The 20,737-nt window shown below is 43.5% G+C and overlaps 1 protein-coding gene across 1 annotated transcript in view; it reads right to left on the bottom strand.

The window, feature by feature from the left end:
* The window catches only part of Dpys (dihydropyrimidinase), an 85,855-nt gene that overhangs the window by 9,760 nt on the left and 55,358 nt on the right, over positions 1–20,737 (bottom strand). Inside the window, exon 8 of the mRNA XM_031359225.1 lies at positions 956–1,163. Within this exon, the coding sequence (XP_031215085.1) occupies positions 956–1,163 (208 nt within the window). The remainder of the gene's footprint in view (positions 1–955; positions 1,164–20,737) is intronic.

Here is a 20,737-nt window from a genome sequence, read left to right on the forward strand (position 1 = left end):
GGGGGGGGGGTGAACATGAGTGAAGCCTGCTGGGTGGGGAGCGGAAAAGCATGCTCTGTGAAGCCAGCCACTGCAGCTCTGGGCGACTTTGTCAGTGCAAACCAAGAGTACAGAGTTGCTTCCCCACCCTCAAACTGCAGAGATCTAGATTTCTCCATCTAAAAAAATTTTAAACAGTGCTTTAGTCCATTTAGTGAAATTTAAAAACTGTTTCAAACTGTATAAACTAAACATGAAAAACGCAAGATAAATTAAAAGCAAGTATTTTTTTTTTTAAATACAATCACTGAATGGTTACAATACAATCACTGAAAGATTCTGAGCCTTTGTTACAGAATCAGTTATCAAACTGAGAAAGCAAAGAGATGGGACTGACATTTATTAATTCTGACATTTCAAAGTCTTATTCGAGGATTAAGATGTTCAACTTTCAGGTGGAAAGCAGAACCTAAGGGTGACAGGGACCCTGCTCGGGGCGTGCTGTCAGGACGTGGGGAGGCAGATCTCCCTTTCCCAAACTCCACCCCTGGTGGTTACCCTCAGAATGCTCACTGCAGATTTATAACTAAAGGGAACACGTTTCCCCCCAACCCCCACGGCACAGCTGCAGCACTAAGACTTATAATAGTGTGAGGTCAGGTAGGCCACGCCCTCCACGCAGCTCGCAGACAATGACTGGTGCCATTAGGAGCTAAATGGCCCGACCCAGAGGTGGCCTAAAGATTCTCCCTAAACAGAACCCAACCTGATCTAACCTGTACAACCCTCTAGAAGGTGTCCTCTACCTTCCTGGCTTCTTTCGTCTCTCAGGTCATCCTTGATTGGCCTTTTTGCCTCCCAGCGTTTCCCCAGCTCCTAAAACGCACTCTGACAAGGCACCACCACCGTGAACAATAAATAACACACCTGACACCCAAGATGGGTAGACAGCACTGGTCACTGTGGTGCGGCTCACCTGGTCTCGCTGCTTGATTCTTTTGTAAATGTATTCTGCGAAGGGTTGGCGTGGAATAAACTTCCCATGTCCTGCTGTGACGTCGAACACACCTGCTTCATACACCACTCTGCCTCTTGAAATAGTCACCAGGGGCACCCCATGGCAAACCATGCCCTCGAAGATGTTGAAGTTAACGGCCTGATGATGTGTTTTGGCTGAGATCCTCCTGTGTTTGTAAAACCAGAACAGCCCTGGGTCATCCCTAGTAAACACAGAATGCTTGCTACAAGAGAGCTGACTTGGAAGAAAACTTGAACTCAAACTCCAGGGTTTCATCCCAGTACCAGTCGGCTTCCAGAACAGAACAGATCACTGACATTTTCCTACAAAGTTATCATATTCTTGAAGAGAAAAACCCAAGAGATCCCTCTTTACGGTGACAAACAGAGATAGACTGAGGTAGGGCAATGTCTGCCGTATTGATTTTTTAAAAGCATTTCAAAGAACAGCATCCGCATCCCTAATTTTTAGTTATAAGGCATTCTAAGCACAGATGAACAGGCTGGCTCAGATCTACAGAACGTTGACTTTGACATATGTAGCTGAGGCTCTCTCAATACCCCGTCCCAAATCCATTCTCACTCCTGCCTTCCGGGGAAACTACTACTTGACAGTTATTAAATTGAATTTGGTAGTTATCAAGAAAAGAAATACATTTCGAAAGATTTCCCCTGGTCAATGACAAATTTGAGAACAAAAGGAATAGATGCGTTAAAATAACCACTTTGCATTTTGTTGCACATGTTTGCACATTCATTATCAGTGCCAGTGGCTTATTTTAATTTTACTTTTTACATAAAAAGATAAAACCATGTATTTGCTGCGGGCAGTTTGTTATTTTGATGTAAACAGTATGGACTGACTATATGGCTAGTTAGCTGATACATTACCTCACCGAGCGTTTTTTGTTTTTGTTTTTGTTTTCCCCAAAGAATACTTTATATACACTATGTGAATGCTTCTCTATTTTAAAGACCCAGGAGTGAAACTGCTGGGTCATATGGTCCTTGCAAGCTACAACAAAGGCTCTTACAGGTGAGGGAATGTGGAAAAGATCACTGCTGAGGAGGAAGAAATACAAATATAACCAGAACATACTGAGAAGGAGGGGCAGGCTGGCTCAAGTGTATACTTACTAAATAGGAAAATGAAGACATTGGCTACAGACTGAGTTATGATGAAATGTGTGTTGGTGAGAAAAGATTAAAAAGAAAGAAAAAGCCAATGAGGAGTCAATGTAGAGGAAGGCCAGACTTCCAGGTTAAAGTGACATTTGTGGCCCTTACAGTGTGTGTCAAAAATTCCCCACAGCCTGGGTGCCACCCTCCCACAATTCCTGGCTACCGTTCTGCATTCTTACTGTGAATGTTCTTAGAATGGACCTGTCTAGCGCTCTAGGACTCCTGGGCACCCTTGCTTCTGGTGCACCTGTCAGACCAAGGCTTCTTGAAGTCTAAGAATGAAGACTAGAAGGGAAAAAAGTCCCAAGCTTTTCCCAGTTGATAAAAATCTAGCAAAATCGAGCTTAAAAACCAAGCCTTTTTTTTTTTTTAAAGCAATTTAAGCAGCAAAGGGTTCTCAAGAACAGAGGAGATGAAGGCGAGCTGCAAATGCATCCTCTAAGAAACCCATTTCATTGGAGGACTCAAAGGACAAATGGCTTTTTCTAAAGATCACAAGGGAAGCAGACAAGCCCTGCCTTCCGATGGGGCACATAAAAGGCTTATAATTGATGAAGGATTTAGGACCAAGAGCATCTGTTTTCTTGTGATATCTTTCTTCTAGGCCTGTCTTCACCTGGACTAAAATCATCCCACAATGTTACAAGTTAGGATCGATTCACTTGGTGTCTTCAAAGATTTTTAAGATGGGCATTTTTGTCAAGACTGAACTCTGTTAAGTTTATATTGCAAAATGAATGAAGTTCAGGGATTAAAAAAAATAGTTTTTGAACTGCTGCTTTGGTGAGGTGGTTTTAGGCAAAATGGTTAAAAATGCTTGCTGGTGATCTGAAAGATATGGACGCCCCATCTCTAAGCCAGAAGCCATCTCTAATTGACAACCACTTGCAAACGAAAATTTGGTTTTCTGTAAGGAATCTGAGGAAAAAAACTACTCTTGAGGGTAGGCCATGTGCCTGGCCATAGATGGCCACCAGAGAATTAACCCACAGGCATCTTTGGGGGTGTTTTTCATCTTACAATTTCACGTCTGGGTTTTTTTTTTCTTTTCAAATTTTTTCTTCTTTTTTTATTTTATTTATATATGTTTCTTCTCTCTTTTTATCCTGCAGGTTCTTTGTCTACATATTAAGCCCTTCAGTTTTGTGGCTTTATGGGATTTCTGAGCAGGAAGCTAGCAAGTCTCTACATCTGTGTTTATTCCTTGTGTCTTTTCTTGGGCTTTCTCCTTCTGTCTGTTTATTTTGTCCCATCCTGACATGTTAGTTTTTGTTTTATAATAGTATAGTATAGTCTCTTAGAAGCCTGTTTCTTTTCTAATGAGAGACAGAAAGGGGGTGGACCCAGGTGGAAGGAGATGTGGAGAGAACCCAGGAGAAGTAGAGGGAGGGGAAATCATAATCAGGATATATTATTTGATGAAAAAGTCTATTTTCAGTAAAAGTGGAAAATTAATGCTGATGAAATAATAAATTAATTTAAAAGGAAAAGAGGCCATGGATTTGAGGGAGAGTTGGGAGATGTTTGTGGAAAGGTTTAGAGGGGAGAGATGTGGTCAAAATATGATCTCAAAAAAAATTAAATACATACTGAAATAATTTTGTGAAGTCAAGAAATGGGAGAGAAACAAGGGAGAATTTGATGGTAGGAGTCTCTGAAACTGAGGAATGCATGCTAACAGGGGAGTGTGCTCTATGCACAGTGACCGCCATTACAGTATTGTCTACACTACTGAAAAGCTGAAGCATACCAAGCTCCCATTGATTCTTCAATAGAATATTTGACATTTGTGAAAGATGAGAAGTAAGAATATTCTAGGGAAGCAAAAACATCTTATACTAGACAGAAAGAAAACAGGCTATTGAGTGTATTTACACCTCTAGAAATGAAACACATGCACACGTGGACAATTCTGAAAGGCAGCTGGGGAAACAGACTTGGAGGACCCCATTTGTGCACTGTTTCTGTGACTTGAGTTGACATTTTAAGAAGTGGTTGACACAGAAAAACATCAAATCATATTTCTCTGCTTCACACCAAATAAAGGACATTACTTTGATTTTTCTCACCCTCGGGTTTAACAAGAGAAAGAGACAATTAGATAGCATCCAGGAGATGCTTTCTTATAATAAGGCAGGCACTATATAAATGCAGTCATACTCACACTTGATGTAGATTCTAGGCATTATCACCAGCAGCTAAAAGAATTGCTTCCACCTTCACAAGGAAGGTGTCTGACAGGGTGTTAATCAGCACCCAGCGTTTCCCTTCCAGTCAGAGCTGTAAGTCTGTGGTTCTCCTGAGCTCTCACATGTCTGCATCTTTGTTCTTCCAGCCTTTTACCCAGAATGCCTAGTCACTTCTATCCCCTCCCTCTGTCTGTGTTCTCACAACGACATGCCTTAAGTATCACACAGCACATACATGTAGTCGAATGTCACACCAGATCCCATGAATAGCTACAATTGCTCCCAGTGAAAGACAAAAAGGATTGTGGATCCTAGAATCCAACCCCCGAGCTCTGACCAAACTGCCTCATTCTTCCCCGGTAGCTTCCAATCCTCTGAGTTTTATTTTGCTTTATTTTTATCTCTGCATTTTTGGGAATGGAAACCAGAGCTTCACTATTCCAAGTCAGCACCCCACCAGAACCCATCCCTAATCCAAGTGTATTATCAGCATCTCTTGAATCGTTTTGAATCTAGCTCTTTTCCTTTTGGGTCATAAGTCATAAGTCATAGTCCAGGTCGTTTGATGCTCATCACATAGTAAGTGCTTTATAAATATGATATGGCCAAACAAAAGGATTGCAAGGTATTTCTCCTGCTTAGTCAGGTCAGTTTTATTTCCTAACCTTGGTGACCTGACTGTTCTGGAAACAGAATGTTGAATTAAATAGAAAGTGGACACATGGTCCAGAAATTCTGTTGAGTGCCTGAACTATTCTGATAAGCAGTGCATGTTAATTAGTAATAAATAAATAAAGGCCTTACAGCTATCGTCCTCAGTGGCATCTTTTCTTTTACATGAAATGGGTTCGCTGATACCCACAGTGCTTGGCAGTAACAGTATTGTCAACCACAGGTCTAAGTTAAGTTTCTTACTGATGAGGAGCTGTAAAAGACCTTGCCCACAGTATGATACCTAGAGACACTGCAGGGGTTAGGAAACACTTTCACCTTTGGAGAATAGCCTGTGTATCCCTGCTGGCTTCGTTATTACTCTTCTGTCGCTGTGATAAAATACCCTGACAGAAGCAGTTTGAGGACAGAAGCAGTTACTGTGGTTTCTGGGATTTTGACAAAATCTTCCTTTCACAGCTGTCTCAGGAATATAGATCTGAAAAAAAAAAAAATCAGATCTGAAGCTCTGTTTGAATGTCAAGTCTGGGACCACCTGAATGCTATCCCTCCAAGGAGTTCAGGACAGACATGAGTGTCATGCGTGGTCTCCTGGCCTCATCCAGGACTGGTGTCACAGCACCTGGAAGAAGTGCTATCCATCTCCAAGCAGCTCCCTGTGTCTTTATTGGACTACCATGGGATACCCCTCACGTGACACCCCTTATGTGACACTCCTCATATGATATCCCTCTGCCTTTATAGGTTTCCAAAAGAGGCTGCCTTTACTCTGAAGGTCAAGGTCAGACTTAGAATCTTCTTGGCCAGTCTGGTTGGTCCTGTGTTATGGATAAGTGGACACTGTCCCAACAAGGACAAAGACAGTGGCATGTGTGCCCCTACTTTGACTACAAGGGACCGAGTCTAAGGTAACTCATGGTGAAGGTCAGTAGACCAGGAGACAGCTGAAAAAGGCCTTGTGTGTCTTTGCAGTCTGTTCTGCTCTTAGGTGGGAGCCAGCCACAGGTGCAGAGCTGGAGGTTGGGGTGATGCTGCTGTCCTACCCCTGAGCAGTCTTCTCCCACAGAATTCCCCTAAGAAACCTCTCTTCTTCACTGGAGAGAATCTGGTGAAGAATCAGCCATGCTACCCTCCTGTTCTCCAACCAAGAGATGAAAGGGCATGTCTTCTTTCCCAGGAACAAGAAAAAAATGGAAATGTTTAGAAGATACAACCCCCCCCCACACACACACAGAGATCGAACACTGTTGTAGACTGTCCTATGATACCCCGGACTCTCTCCTTTCAAAGCAGTGACTGAGCCTTGGACTTCCCCTTGGCCATCCATAGACTATATCATCACATCAGTAAGCATAGTCGATTTCTATAAACTGCTGTCAAAGACTGACAAAGGGTGTGTCCCTAAGGGAATAGCTCTCTTAGTGAAGACCTATGCATGCCGTTTATCACAACACAATTCACAACAGCCAAGTTACACAATCAGCCCTAATGCTTGTCAACCGCTGAAACGGATCCATAAGACCCGGTACATATGCTCAATGGAGTACTATTCAGCCATGAAGAGCAAAATACTGTTATTTACTACTAAATGGATACAAGTCGAAGATACTGTGTTAAGTGGAATGAGCTCACCACAAATGGCTCACATCATCTCTTAGATGTGACGTTAAACAAACAAAACGTTGACCTGAAAATAGAATAGTAATTATTAGAGACTGCGATGGTGCAGACAGGCAGACAATGAGGCTGAATTTGACTAACGTGGGTGTATAGATTATGTAGGAAACTTTACACCAAATACTATTTATAAGTACAATTAATTCATAGTGATTTTTTTTTTAAAAGAGAGGAATTGCATGGATATTTGTGAGGCGGAGTTTAAATGGCTTGAATAGAGAAGAGAATTACAAGCAGCAAATCTGCCTAGGGGACAGATATAGATGTGGAGCAAGACTCATTCACTAGTGAACAGAATAGAACTGCAAGACTGGCTATCATGTCCTTTTCCAACCTCACGGCCGCGTGGACATCCATCCATCGCATCACTGACCAGTAGCTGTCCCAGCTGCTCAGTGATTATTACCCTTCTTTCCTTGCAGTGAAATGGGATGTTGTCTTCTCATTAGCAGATCCTGGCTACCGACCAGGGGGAAGGTGATGTTTGCCAAGCTCCCCCTGAGCCTGTATCATGGGAGTCACAGACAGGTCTCACGACAAAGGGGTGTCATCCCTAACTACTGAGTTCCCATTACGATTTTTACTTATCCAAGGTGGATGATGCCCACAGGGAAGCAGTGGCCTCAAAGCTGCTGTCTGACTTAGTCAATTGCTTTGATGCCACTCATCTTACACAGCTCCAGAAAAGCCGTCCTCTCCCTTTGCAAATGGCTTTCTATCAACCAGCCAGCCGCCTGCTTTTGCAGAGGAGATCACTGAAGTAAAAAGCTGGGCCAGGCCCCACCTCTGAGCATTCCAAAAAAACACCCTGGAGGAAGGGCCATTCCTTAGAGCACCATGCGCCTCCCTGACCCCAGAAAAGTGACTTGTTTAGGGATTCTACTGTGTTCTTTCTAACCCCTTCATTTTATCCACAGCATGAATGGATTCCTATGAGATTGCCAGGAGATACAGAAAGTCAGTACAATCATCTCCAAGCTATTAGTGGCGTCTTTAAAAGCGTACCTCATTTCTCCATGCTATGACACCTTGTGTACTCAGCATGAAACAGGAATAGTTCATTGTTAAATTTTCTCTATCGCCTAGGAAGTAGGTGCAATTATTATTCTTGTGCTATGGGGGAGGCTGAGGCTTAAAATGGATTAATATTTCACCCATGGCACACAGCCTACTTTCAAGAGGCAGAGGTATAGATATGAGTATGATCATACATATATATGATATGATCTTGTGTCTTTGGCTTCAGAAACTGGGGTCCTACCACTGGGGAAAAACTGTAGAGTTGCTGGAAAAATTCTTCACTCCTAGACAATAAGAAGTGACTCCTTTTCATCCTTCCTGGTGCTTCTTGGTCTGTTTTCTGTGTGATACCAAAGGACTTCAGATGCTAGTGAAATCTCCTTGGCTGGACTTGGCTAGTCATTCTCAACGTGATCACAGCTCAAGAGTTTTGCTTCTCTGATGTGTGTTGCAACTGGATCTCTGTAGGCTCCATGGACTCGACAAGTTATGTAAGTGGGGAGCAGAGCAGGCATGTCTCTGCTGATGCTAGCTGGTACTACCTCAAGTACACTGTCATCATTAGCAGAGCTGCTCTTGCTGCACGCATCGATCTTCTCTTGTCTGTTCAGACTTCCACATCAGCTTCCCACAGAAAAGAAGATGGGAATCTACCTCTTCAACCACATTATTAATCTAAATTGACAATACCTTGGAACCCGACTGATACTCACTGATGACAAAGCATTTAATGCAGATTCCTAAAAATGCTGCCCTAACATTGACTTAGCAGAATTAACCAATCCTGAGCCCTGCTCTTTTGCTTTGGACTGAAATATAGGCCATGGCTGGTGGTATAGATCACAGCAACATAAACAGTGTCAGACATTAGAAATCTGGGGTAGGTTCTGTGTCCTTCACCCCATGTTCCTCACAGCATTGAACATCTAGCAGGCATTTGTATGCATGCTCATTTATATGAAAGTAAGTTATTAGCAAATCTCTGTGTTGCTACTTAACATAAATACTGCATATTTTAATCACTGGCTTTCAGAAAATGAGAAACTAAAAATAATTTAATGTTGTGAAGACAGAGGAATTGAATGTAAGCCAGGCAAGCTAGTGAATACGAGGAGGCACATCCTATGAATACTGAACAGGTAAGTGCTTAGAAATGAAGGATGATTATTAGGTTTCTGAAAGGCTAGTCTACTGGCCTGGCCAGTCAGTAAGCGTTAGAAATAGCTTCCTGGGGCGGCATGTGGAAATGGCCTTATAATTTTGTGACTTTCCTGGGGGGCTGCTTCGCCTTTGATAGATGACATCTCTTGACGAATTCCCCAGGCACAGCCTGAGAGGGAAAAGGTTGGCTTTTTACACAGGAGGTGACTGGGATAAAGCCATGCAATGCCCTTCTTAAAAGTACTTCATGGGCCAGGCTCCTAAGCAAACAGAAGATGGAAGCAAGAAATAGCTGAGGAGTTCAAAATTCACTATTGATTTTGACGGAAGAAGGTGACCTATTTTTCCTCCACCCTTACCATAGAATACAACCCCCACAAAGAAAATCAAAAAGAAGGGGAGGAGGAAGAAGAGAAAGAAGAAGAAGAAGGGGAAGAAGAAGAGGAGGAGGAAGGAGGAGGAGGAGGAGTAGAAGCAGCAGCAGCAGCAGCAGCAGTGGCAGCAGCAGCAGCAGCAGCAGAAGAAGAAGAAGAAGAAGAAGAAGAAGAAGAAGAAGAAGAAGAAGAAGAAGAAGAAGAAGAAGAAGAAGAAGAAGGAGAAGAAGAAGAAGAAGAGAAGTTGTTAGTAAGCATACTTGATGACAGAGGAAAGCAAGCAAAGTGGAACCAGTGGAACCATGCAGATATCCACAGCCATGCAGATATCCACAGCCATGCAGATATCCACAACCATGCAGATATCCACAGCCATGCAGATAACCACAGCCATGCAGATATCCACAGCCATGCAGATAACCACAGCCATGCAGATAACCACAGCCATGCAGATAACCAGAAAGCTAAAAACTTAGAGGAAATCCACAGACTATCTTTAGCAAAGAGAGTTGAATAATGGGTTGGAGAGACTATGGCCTCTTTCACGCAGCTCCAAGTGCTAAACATGATCTCTTTGTTCCTTTCATACAATGTTTAGGCAGAATTTTGGTGAAGTTACATTAGCTGTTGGTCATCTACTGAGTAACAATAGAGTTCCAAGTCCACTTTAGACGACTTAAAGCATTATCTAATTTCCAGTAAGCATGTGATGACAAAACTCTTAGCATGCCCATTGAGGCTGGAAAATCTCAATCAGGGAAGGGACTCATAGGACCTTCTTATAAATAACCTTGATGGGCCCTGGGAATGGAACAGGTGGTTAGGGTTAGCAGCAAGCCCCTCCACTCACTAAACCATGATTGGTTCAACTACAGCTCCTAGTCTGCAGCCCAAAGCTGCTCTGCAGTTGCTTCTGTCAAATAAAGTATTGCTGGTATGCTGTCGCCCTCACTCACTTAGATGTCATCTATGGCTGCAGTTAGATTACAGGAGCAGAAACGAACAACAGGGCTGTAAAAGATCTGTGGCTCACGAAGCTTGCAAGAAGTATTTGGACAGTCACTATAAAGAAAACTTTTCTGATGTTTTAAATGTCTCCAGGGGCGAAAATAAAACCATATACCACACTTCTGGGGGCAGAGTATGAAGATTAAAGCAAAGCAAGTTGGAGAGCCACAAAATGGAAAATGGTAGATAAGAATGGAAAGAGAGAAAGGAAGGGAGCAAAGAAAAGTAAATGAGGAAGAGAGCCCGGAGGAAGGCAAGAGCAATGGAAGTCGTGGGACTAGCTGCGTGAGATTAGCAGCCACTTCAAGTTCAAGGCATTGGGCCAGCCCCTACGGTGCCCGAGGGCATTCATACAACTTGCTTTACTTGATTTCTCAACAGCCTACATCACTCTGTCTTTATAACCAATGGAGAAGTGGGAAAGACAGAGAATGAGAGACTTTGCAGGAGTTACCCAGGATCTGAGCAACAGGATCAGAAGCCAAACACATGTAGGTTGCTCCTCCTGCCACTCACTGGCCCTGCTCAAAACAAAACCAACCAACCAAAAAAGCAACAACAACAACAACAACAAAAAAAAAAAAAGAAAGAAAGAAAGAAAGAAAGAAAGAAAGAAAGAAAGAAAGAAAAGAAAAAATGGTAGCTGGACCCTCTTTACTTCTTGGAATTACCAGAACACTGGGGATTCTGGGGTGATTAGCTGTTTTCCAGCAGGATAGGAATTCAGAGACAGGTAATCATCTCTGCCTTCTGTCTGGTGTGTTCTAGCATTTCATCTACCCTCCTGATGTAGAAGATCTCTGGGGCTCTGTCAGAACCCACGACACAGCCTGAATCCCAATTAGCAATACACTGTATGGCTTGAGCTGGACCCAGACCAAATGGCACTGCTTCTAAGAAGCATAACTAGTGAGCCACTGACTCCCAGGGCATCGAGGGAGTGCGGCTATCTCAATCAGGTACAAGAGTACTGTGTGATGAGAAGATGGGAAAAAAATTAACAAACAAACAAACAAACAAAACACTGCAGAAATGCAGACTGCCAGTCTGACTCAGCTTCTCCACAGAGCAAGCCTGAGGGCAAAATCACCTCGACCTGAGATGGGAAGGCAGTGACACCCGGGGTGGGGGGTGGGGGGAAAGGGGGGGTGAGGTGGGGGGGAGGCGGGTGGGTGGGGATGAGGAGTTATCTGTCACAGCCTGATACTCTGAGATCTGCTGACTTGAACAGGCTGGGGAAATAATAACCTAGCTCATGGGATGGCTAAAATTCTGAGCATTGTTGGAGAGAATTCATGTCGCTCAGCTCCCTGGCTCTACCAAGCAGCTTTGATTGTAGTACTGTAATCTTTCCTCATGGCTGATGAGGACATGAGGCAAAGTGAAGCTACAGTGTTCACCTCACTCAGTAACTGGGTGGGGGCTACTAGCCAGACAGCCAGCACCAGAGACCACACCTTAACCTGGGGGACTTAGTGCCCTCTCCCTGCCGGCCCATTGGAGAGGCCGTGCCTTTGCAGTGTTAAACTACATACACAATGAAGGCCGCTTGGCCTACTTTGAAGCTTTTCCCTGGTCTTCTCAGCTGGATGCCCTCATCCTTAGAAGGGACCTTTGAAATGGATGTTCAGGTAGATAGCGGCACACCAGTTTCAAAGGATGGAGGTGAAGGGTGGTCATTTTGTACAGCACGTTTGTCGTATAGCTGTTTCTTCCAGATTGAAGAATTCCCTCATGGCCATAAAGGAAGGGCTTAGCTCATGAGACTCGCAAGAAATGTATGATGCAGGAAATTCATGGAACTTGTAAACTTCAGAAGCCCCTCTCTGGTGGTGTACCCAGAAAACACATGGTGTAGAGAAAGGACTCATTTGTGATATAGCTGCCTGTAGTTACACAGAAAATTCATGATACAACTTCCATGAGTCCTCGTCCATGCTGGGGCACAGGGCTTTTCAGTGATGCTGCTGTAGCCCCTCATAAATCCTCCTGTGAGAGTGGCCCCAGAAAATTCACTGGTTCACCAAGCTAGTCTTGGCGTAATTGTTTCGTTATTCTGTCACTGGTACACTCTCTGCAATAAAAAATAGGAGATGAAGTTGTCCACTAAGACATTGAGTGGCAGAAAGGCAGGGATCAGACCTACAATGCTCACCCTGCCCTGCATGTGCTGTAGCTCCAAGCATGCATGTATGCTTGGACCTATGACCAGTGGTGTTAGACCACTGAAGACACATGAACCGTGGGTCTCACTCTGTCTCTGAGATCCCTTATACTATGGCTCTCCTTGTCCTGCTTTCTCCTGTCAGCCCTATCTCTCCATGGCAGCAGCCTGCCCTCTGGACTTCAAGCTCTGGCATCAGATAAAGAGAATGAAACTGCAGCCCCAGTCAATGTGGAAGGTCAGTCTTACCTGTATGTGTGAGAAGTGTATGAATGTACACAGACAGACGAACAGATAGACAAGTAGACAGACAGACAGACACATGCACCCGCACATGCAAACCCTGACATATCCTAGATGGTTTACATCTGGGACTGTTGCTCATAAGGATCTATCTTTCCTTCTCTTTTAAAATTTCAAATGATTCACCTTGGAAGTCATTTGTTTTCCTTGCATTTACTAAGAGTATCTCAATGGTTCCAAGTGTGGTCAAAGGTGTCTCTGATCAATGTGATGATGTGGCTTTGATTTGCTACATATCTATGAGACTCTGATGTTAGAAGCGAGTCAAACCCTATTTTATTTAATCCTCATTACACTGAGGCTCAGGGAAACCAGCTCAGCCACCTCTATCCATAAACAGGAGTCTCTGTCATTCAGACACCAAGAGGTTAATCATAGTATGTTGCTTCCTGCTGGAAGGGACACTTACAACAAGTCTGGACCTAAATGTACTTCCTGAAATTCTTCTCCAGATCTTTCCAAAAATACTAAGGTGCCTTAAGAAAAAACTAGGAGTCAAAATGTACAAAAAACTCTATCTTTGGAAAAGATGTTTCCAGGTGCCCATAATTTTTTTTAATAGGAAATATACTAAGCAGCATAAACTTCTATCTAACATATTTTCCCCAAAGAAGTAAGTCATCAAAGACTGTCACTACCAGGGCACATCACTGTGCTTTCCTTCAGACCTTGCATACAAAATGTTCTCACAAGGACCAGAAAAGTGATAAATGGGTATAGGAGAAGTGGTGGTGAAGAAGTCAGCTCAGGAACTTTGGAAAATTCCACCAGACCCCTACTGTCCTGGAAGAGAACCCCCCCCCCCCAGAAGGGAGAGGCTAATTAACATTCCTCAGACCAAGGTAGTGGGTACAGACCATCAGCCACCTGCGGGTGGGGGAGGCCCAGAGCACATTCCCCAGGATGGACCACCCACAGACAAGGGAAGTCCTTGCCATCTCCTTCCCTAAAGACCAATCAGTTTAAAAAGTCACACTGTTCTGCCAATCACATCGTGTCTAATGGCTGTTGCTCCAGAAACTGTGTAGGACGACCCCAACGTGTTGGAACAATAAATTCCTCTTGCTTTTTGCATCGATTGCAGGCTCTGCGTTGTGCACTCAGTGGTACCCTAGTGAGCTAAGGATCACCAGAGTCTTACAGTGGGTTTGCCCTATATTTGGATATTAGATGCTAGTAAATTGAAAACAGAGCAACACTTCGGGTCTTTTATCAAATCACTGCAAGCTACACTGGCATCACGAAACCTTTCTTGGCTCTTATTTCTCACACAAATGAAGAAAGGTTGTTCATTAGGTCCATGACATTACCATAGAGGAATTAGGTTCTTAGACATGTTGAGGATTTTAAGAGAACTGTTTCATACCTCTGGCCTCTCAATTCCATCTAAACCACTGTATTTATCTCTGGCTTCAAGTGAATGAAGCACAGAGTGAAGGAAGGTGGGGAACGAAAGGGGAAGGGAGGGAGGAAGGGAGAAGAAAACAAAACAAACTCCATGTTGGTAAAAGAATGTAGCGAAGTCTTGAATGTTTATGAGTGCCCAACCACCCTCTCACTTATCTGTGCACTTATTGTCCACCTGCTGCATGCCAAACACTGTTCTAGGTGCTGCCGATGGGCTAAGAGAAGATGAAAATCCCCGGCCCTTGAAGTTGACATTCTAGTCATGAAGTTTTTGAACTAAGAAGGATTTCTTTGCTATAAACAGGATTCTAATGTAGGTTAATGAACAAGGTCAGCATTTCAGTGATAATGACAGGCACATGGCACCGCACAGTTTGCCCTGAACACTTCCCAGGGACTGCAGCATTTATTTCTCAGAAACGTGGGAAAGCTTGCAAGAAATGGGATAGAACCCATCATTACGTGACCCAAAGAAACAGTAACAGGCATGAATTGATATTCCTCTATTAAGAATAAAACAAAACCTTGTGACTAATAAAGGGAAAAAGTACCAGACTTCATTAGTGCTCAACTATCAGCCATCTGCAGCTGAAAGGTAATAATTTTTACATATAAAAGAAGCAAGAAGGGGAAGAAGAGAAACAGGATGTGCCACAGCAGGAGTGGACCGATTGCTAGGACAAACGTCTAGTTAGTGGTTATACAATGGTTACTGGTTGATATAATCGAAACAATCAGAGGATCTGGTTTTAAAATAGCAAAACTTTAAAACCTGTAAGAGGTACTCATTACCATGAGCCCAGAAGAGGGACTTCACAGAGAAGTGTCAGATAATCTTCCCCGAGGCCGCAGCTCCATGCTGTCAGTCTGCGCTCTTGAGAATCAAAGGATTCTAAGATATATTTGGATCACCCCAAAACTATATAATGCCTCGGCACAATGTAGCATCCAAGGGACATTCTGGTGACATTGTGGTCAAAATAGCACCCAGCAGACCTGTCGATGAAAGTGAGGGAGAGAAAATGCATTCGACAGGGATGGAGCCGTGATTGACAAGCAGAACTGGGATGCTGGGAGGGACGTTGTTGATTTTTCTAAGCTTTGTTTGCCTCTAGGACTCCACATGTGCATTGTGTCTCCCAGCCAGCTTCCGAAACTCTAGAACTGTCACTCTTACCCACGAGGATGACTGCATTAATGTTTCTTTCTCTTTTGCTACATGCTGCATAAAAGATTTCCTTCCAATATTCACAAAAAGATGGTGCTATTGTTATTTTAACTGCGTTTTACCAAAGGGAGAAAAAAAAACACTACATTTTACCAAGGTCAGGGAAACTTGACCAAGGTCTGGTTCTTCTCTACCCAATTAGGTCTTAAGTTAAAAATCTGCCACTGGATTTTGAGTGCAGCCTGTTACTGTACCTGGCATTTACTAAATTATGGGCCACACATAAACAACTTCGCTTTAACTCCATTTCCAGTGTTTCATCAATTTCTTGGAGAGAGTTTTCCCTTCTAGGAAACAACAACAACAACAAAAACCCTCTAAAATCAATTCCTTTCTCTCTCTCCCCCTTTCATGGCTTCTAAGGCTGTTTACTTTTTTTTTTTTTTTTAAACTAGAGATTGAGTCAAGAGCCTCCTGCATGTTATGTAAACATTCAACACTGGACCATTCCCCTGGCGTCTTTTCTGTTTCTGTTTCACCTCCTCTCACTGGGTTGCCCAGGCTATGCGTGGCCTCACTCCAAGCCATGATCCAGGCAGTCCTTGAACTTGAGGCTTCCTAGTCTCAGAGTCACAGCATCTTGCAGACACCACGTGTGGTCCGTCATAGTTTTTACTACCTCCATCCACACCCCATCAAATACTTCCTACAATTCTCTCTGACTCCGATCCATCCTATACACTCGGCTGGCTCCCTAAAATACGATTTAGTCAGACTTCCTTAGTAAATGAGTTGGCATAAGACAAAAGACCTTGGACCAAATCATTCTCATAGGGTGACAGTTTGCTGTCATTAACTCATAACCCGGGAGTGGGGGGGGGAGAGGTGTATTTCTGAGGACATGGGAGTCCCATTAAATTGGCAATGTTCCTGGCAAAGCAGGATACATTGTTGCCACAACACCCTCCTGGTCTATATTTCTTTACTACCATGTATACCCTGAAAATGTCTTATAATTATGTAGTGATAAATGAATGTCCCAAGCAGTCTTAGGCATTTGAACACTGTTTGGTGAGACTTAGGAGGCGTGGCCTCGAGGAAGGAAGTAGTCACTGGGGTTGGGCTTGCAGATGTTAAGCCGTCTTCCTATTCCCAGTTTTCTCTATTTCATGCTTGTAGAAATGGCTGCACAGCTTCTGCTCTGCTTGCTGCTGTGCCTTCTTACCACAATTATCCCTCTGCAATTCAAGCCTAAAAAAAAAAAAACCTCCTTTTTTCATAAATTACTTTGGTCACAGCAATATATAGAAGAAACTGATAGAGGTTGTAAAGCACATGTTTAGTTGAGTTTAGTCAATTCAAACTATCATTTGGAAACATTCAATCACTTGAGCTGTATCCTAGAAATCCTTCTATATTTGATTCAGCATTCAAAGCCCTTATCTGTATGAGCAAGAAAAATCCTAGTTTTTCTTCCTCACCATCTGTACCTCACCCAGCAGTATCTTTATAACTCCTTAGTGTATCTCCCTGGGTCTTCTCAGGGACCCCTGCCATCCCCCCACCCCATGGCAATGTGTCTGCCTTCTGTTTACAGACCCAGAGCCACCCTCGAGGATTCTCTCGATCCAGTGGCCTTTCCTAAGCACAAGCCAGCCTTCCGTGGAGTCACTGCAGATGAACACAGATCAGAACTATCTTTAGATCATGTTTTTTTTCCCATCAGGATTCAATCTTTTCCCATCTCTTTACTAAGGTGAATTGTTTCATTTTTTTCTTTGAAATATTATTTGTCTTTTCCCACATTTGTGTCTTATCTGTCCCCTTAACACATACCCTCTTAATTAACAGGCATTATTCCTTATATTTATGCACCCCATGGTGTTCAGAAATCACACATAGTAAGCATGCAGTGAATCTATGTTTATAGCTAACTGCCAGCATTGTCGTTTCCCATGCCATGTAGAATTTAGTAACCTCCTATACTGATAAATATTCCATTTTAAAAACATAGACAAATTTGCCTCTTCAGTTCCTTTGGAAGCTTGGCAGGAGAGTAGAGCTGAGAGCAAAGTCAGGATTTCCTGTTGGGAAAGAAACGCCAGGGGCAGGCAGAGAGAAAATATAAAGAAGCCACATGTCAAAAACCTGGAGAGGCAAGGAGCATTACAAACACAGGAAGATATCTAGATGAAGAGATTCACAGGAAAGAAAAAAACAAAGCAAATCTATCTACCTCAGAAGACAGGCAGAGGCACCCAAACAGATCTCCTGCTTACGAGCCACACTCTGCCCAGGAGGCGTGGCCTACTTGACCCCTCTAGAAGGTATTTTGTGAGAGTTCTAGGCAGACAGAAAGCCTCACTTCATGACCAGGGAGGCCCGATAGCCACAATTACAGCACTAAAGGCAGGCCTGGTAAACCAATGGAAATTTCCCTTCAGGCAACATAATCACAGCATAAAAGCCAGTATTGATCTATTTGCCTCCCAGCCAAAGAAAAATAAAGTTAGACAAAGGAAATTAGACAACAGGTTTAGTGTGACTCCAGTTCCAGTGGTCAAATAAATCTACTGTAACCCGTCTTCCCAAGCTCTCTGTGGTCCGTGCAGTCGCTCTTTCCCCAGGAAGACACTGACTAGGTGTTCTGCAGGCACACAGACTCTTTCAAATTGGAAAGTCAACTGCCTTCTGGTGTCCAGAGAAGCCATGCTGTCTGCCGGATGTGCTCTAGGCTGGGGTCCAGGCACCCCGGCATGTTTGCAGGGATCTGTGCTGTGTCTCAGCCAAGCGAACTCTTACAGCCAAGGACAGGCATGCAGTCTGTTGCCCAGGAGCTTAGGGAAGAAGCCTTGGTCTTGCTTGGATCAAGAGTCTGAGTTTTTATGTACCAAGAGTCAGGAACTGATGGGCCAGTGTGCGTGTTTATTCAGGATGTGCGTGTCTGTAACCGAAGACCTTGGGTTTACAGAAAGCGATTTCACGTGTTTTTGTGTGTGAGACAATATTTTGAAGATTCACTGTGTAATTAGAACAGCAAAATAGATGCAGACTCGAGTCTAAAGGTGAATGTTTGCATCACCAGGGCCAGGAGAAGGGTTTGAACTCTTCACCCCCCACCCCCCACTTTCTGTGGGTCTGGCCTGGTTGATATATGGGCAGGTAGGAACTACAATTCAAAAGACAAAGATTGACAAATGTTTCCATTGTGATCCCACTGTGTGTTGTACATGCCTACTTTGTGTATGAAGTTTTTGTACCTTTATTTATCCCCTAGTCTCTAAGCCCCTGGTGTCTGTGTCTAACTTATTTGTAATTTTATCTGTATTCAGTGTGCTTGTTTGGGGCTATTTTATTTTCTTGGTAGTGCTGGACATTGAGCCTGAGATCTCATGTACCTGAGGCAAATGCTCTACCAGGGAGCCACAGCCTCTGCCCTTGGTTTTGGCTGTTTTGAAATGGATTGGACCATGTTGCCCAAGCAATCTCAAACTTCTCCTAGACCCAGCTTCCTCAGTACCCCAGACTATGGCTGTGCAACACAGTGAGCTGGCTAGGTGGTCTTCTGATCAGTAAAGTGATGAACGGAATCTCAGAGACCATGAAGCAGAGCTCTCAGCTGAGTGCAGTGCAGAGCCTGTACACTATGACGACAAGGATGGTGTCTTGAGTTAATGGTTATCTTTTTATCTGTCGTTGTCTTCCCTCCACCATTAAGCATTGCCTTTTCTCCTTTAATTATAGAGACTCTTTATCTTGTTCTACATTGACTGAGATGTGAGCTTTTATCTTTTCATTTCAATTCAGCATGGAGAGGCTGTAGATATGGGTTTAGAAGCCTCGACTCATGGTCTGAATCTGAAACTTCCTCTACAAGCTCCTGTCTTGAATGTTTGTTTTCAATGCTTGAATGGTGGCACTATTTTGGGGAAACTGGGGAACCTCTTGGTGGTGGGACCTGGCTCACAGCAGTAGGTCAGTAGAGTTCAGCCTTTCAGTTATAGCCTGGCTTTTTTTTTTTTCCTTTCTGCTCTCTGTTCCACTGTGATGTAAACAGCCTGTGGCAGGCATTGCTGCTGCTGTGAGCTGGGCTGCTTGGCCATGCCCTCCTCTCCGTGACAAGGATTACCTAGAACTGTGAGCCAAAATAAATTCTCTCTCCCCTGTTTCCATCTCGAGTTCCATCTGGTCACGGAGATTTAAAAAGCTAACTAATATGCTATGCCTTGATTTTCTTATTGAACTATCACAGTTATTCTTAACCTCATTCTTCCAGTTTTGAATGAAGAGAAATTTAGAAAACTTTTAAAAAGGAACAAAACAGGAGTTGAGGCAAAAAACAGAAGGTATAACCTCTTTGCCAATCCTGCTTTTACAACTTGTGTATAAAAAGTGGGGTTAGGACTCATGACTTTGCCCTTCTGCTTGGTGTGTCCACCATTGGAAGGGCCAATCTATTGGCCTAAGCGATGGAATGAGTGGGCAAATAGGAGAAAGAAAAGTCTGTGTCCAGACAGCACTAGGCTCTCAAGGACTAAACAAGCAAAGATGGGTGAAGCCTTCTGCCTCTAGGGCCAACCGAGCTATAGTCAACTTTATGAATCTCTAAAGCTTACTTAGTTCTTTGAGTCTAAACCAGAATATCTCAAACTCCAGTGTGTCTCTGAACCCCTGTAGGGTGTGTTAAAATATGACTGTTGCACAAAGAAGCCTGTGTGGGATAGGACTTGAGGATTCACACTTGGAATAAATTCCCAGTGGGGACATGGTTAGTCAGGGGACCTCTCCTCTGTAAAAAGCAGAAAGACATAAACAAAGCAAACAAAATCCTTAAATTATGAATTTGGTATCTTGTTCAAGTCACTGGGAAAACAAGCAAGCAAGCAAAACAAACAAAAAGCATCCCCCTAAGACACATAGTCTCCAACTATCACTGCCAGGTGATCTTTCCCTAGAGGGAGGGAGTGGCATGTGTTTGCTGGGCTTTCTCTAAAGCCCCTTGTAGGAAGCCATGACTCCTTCTGCACACTGCAAGTATAAGGTCCCTAGGATTCCTGTTAAGTAGTGACATTAAATTTCCCTTGGTCCCTTTAAATCCTTTTTATTTCCTCCGTAACCTAGAACCTGTGTTGTCAAGCTAACTAGAACTAAGAGTGGCTCTAAGACCTTCAATAGGGTCCAACTGGAATAAGCCACCATAATGCATGGGCTGGTGATACTCCCTAGCCTTTGGCTGTAGAACATGGCTCTTATCAAGGCCAGCTTTAGGGATGGTGACAGAAACACCTGGGATTCATTTCTTCTTATTTTGTTTAACTCAAAGGGAAAAACTATAAAATGTGGATCTTGAGAAGGGTCCAAGAGCTGGTAAACAAAGTTCAGAAGGGGAACACACACACACACACACACACACACA

Source organism: Mastomys coucha, unplaced genomic scaffold (assembly GCF_008632895.1).
Source record: "Mastomys coucha isolate ucsf_1 unplaced genomic scaffold, UCSF_Mcou_1 pScaffold7, whole genome shotgun sequence".
NCBI lineage: Eukaryota > Metazoa > Chordata > Mammalia > Rodentia > Muridae > Mastomys > Mastomys coucha.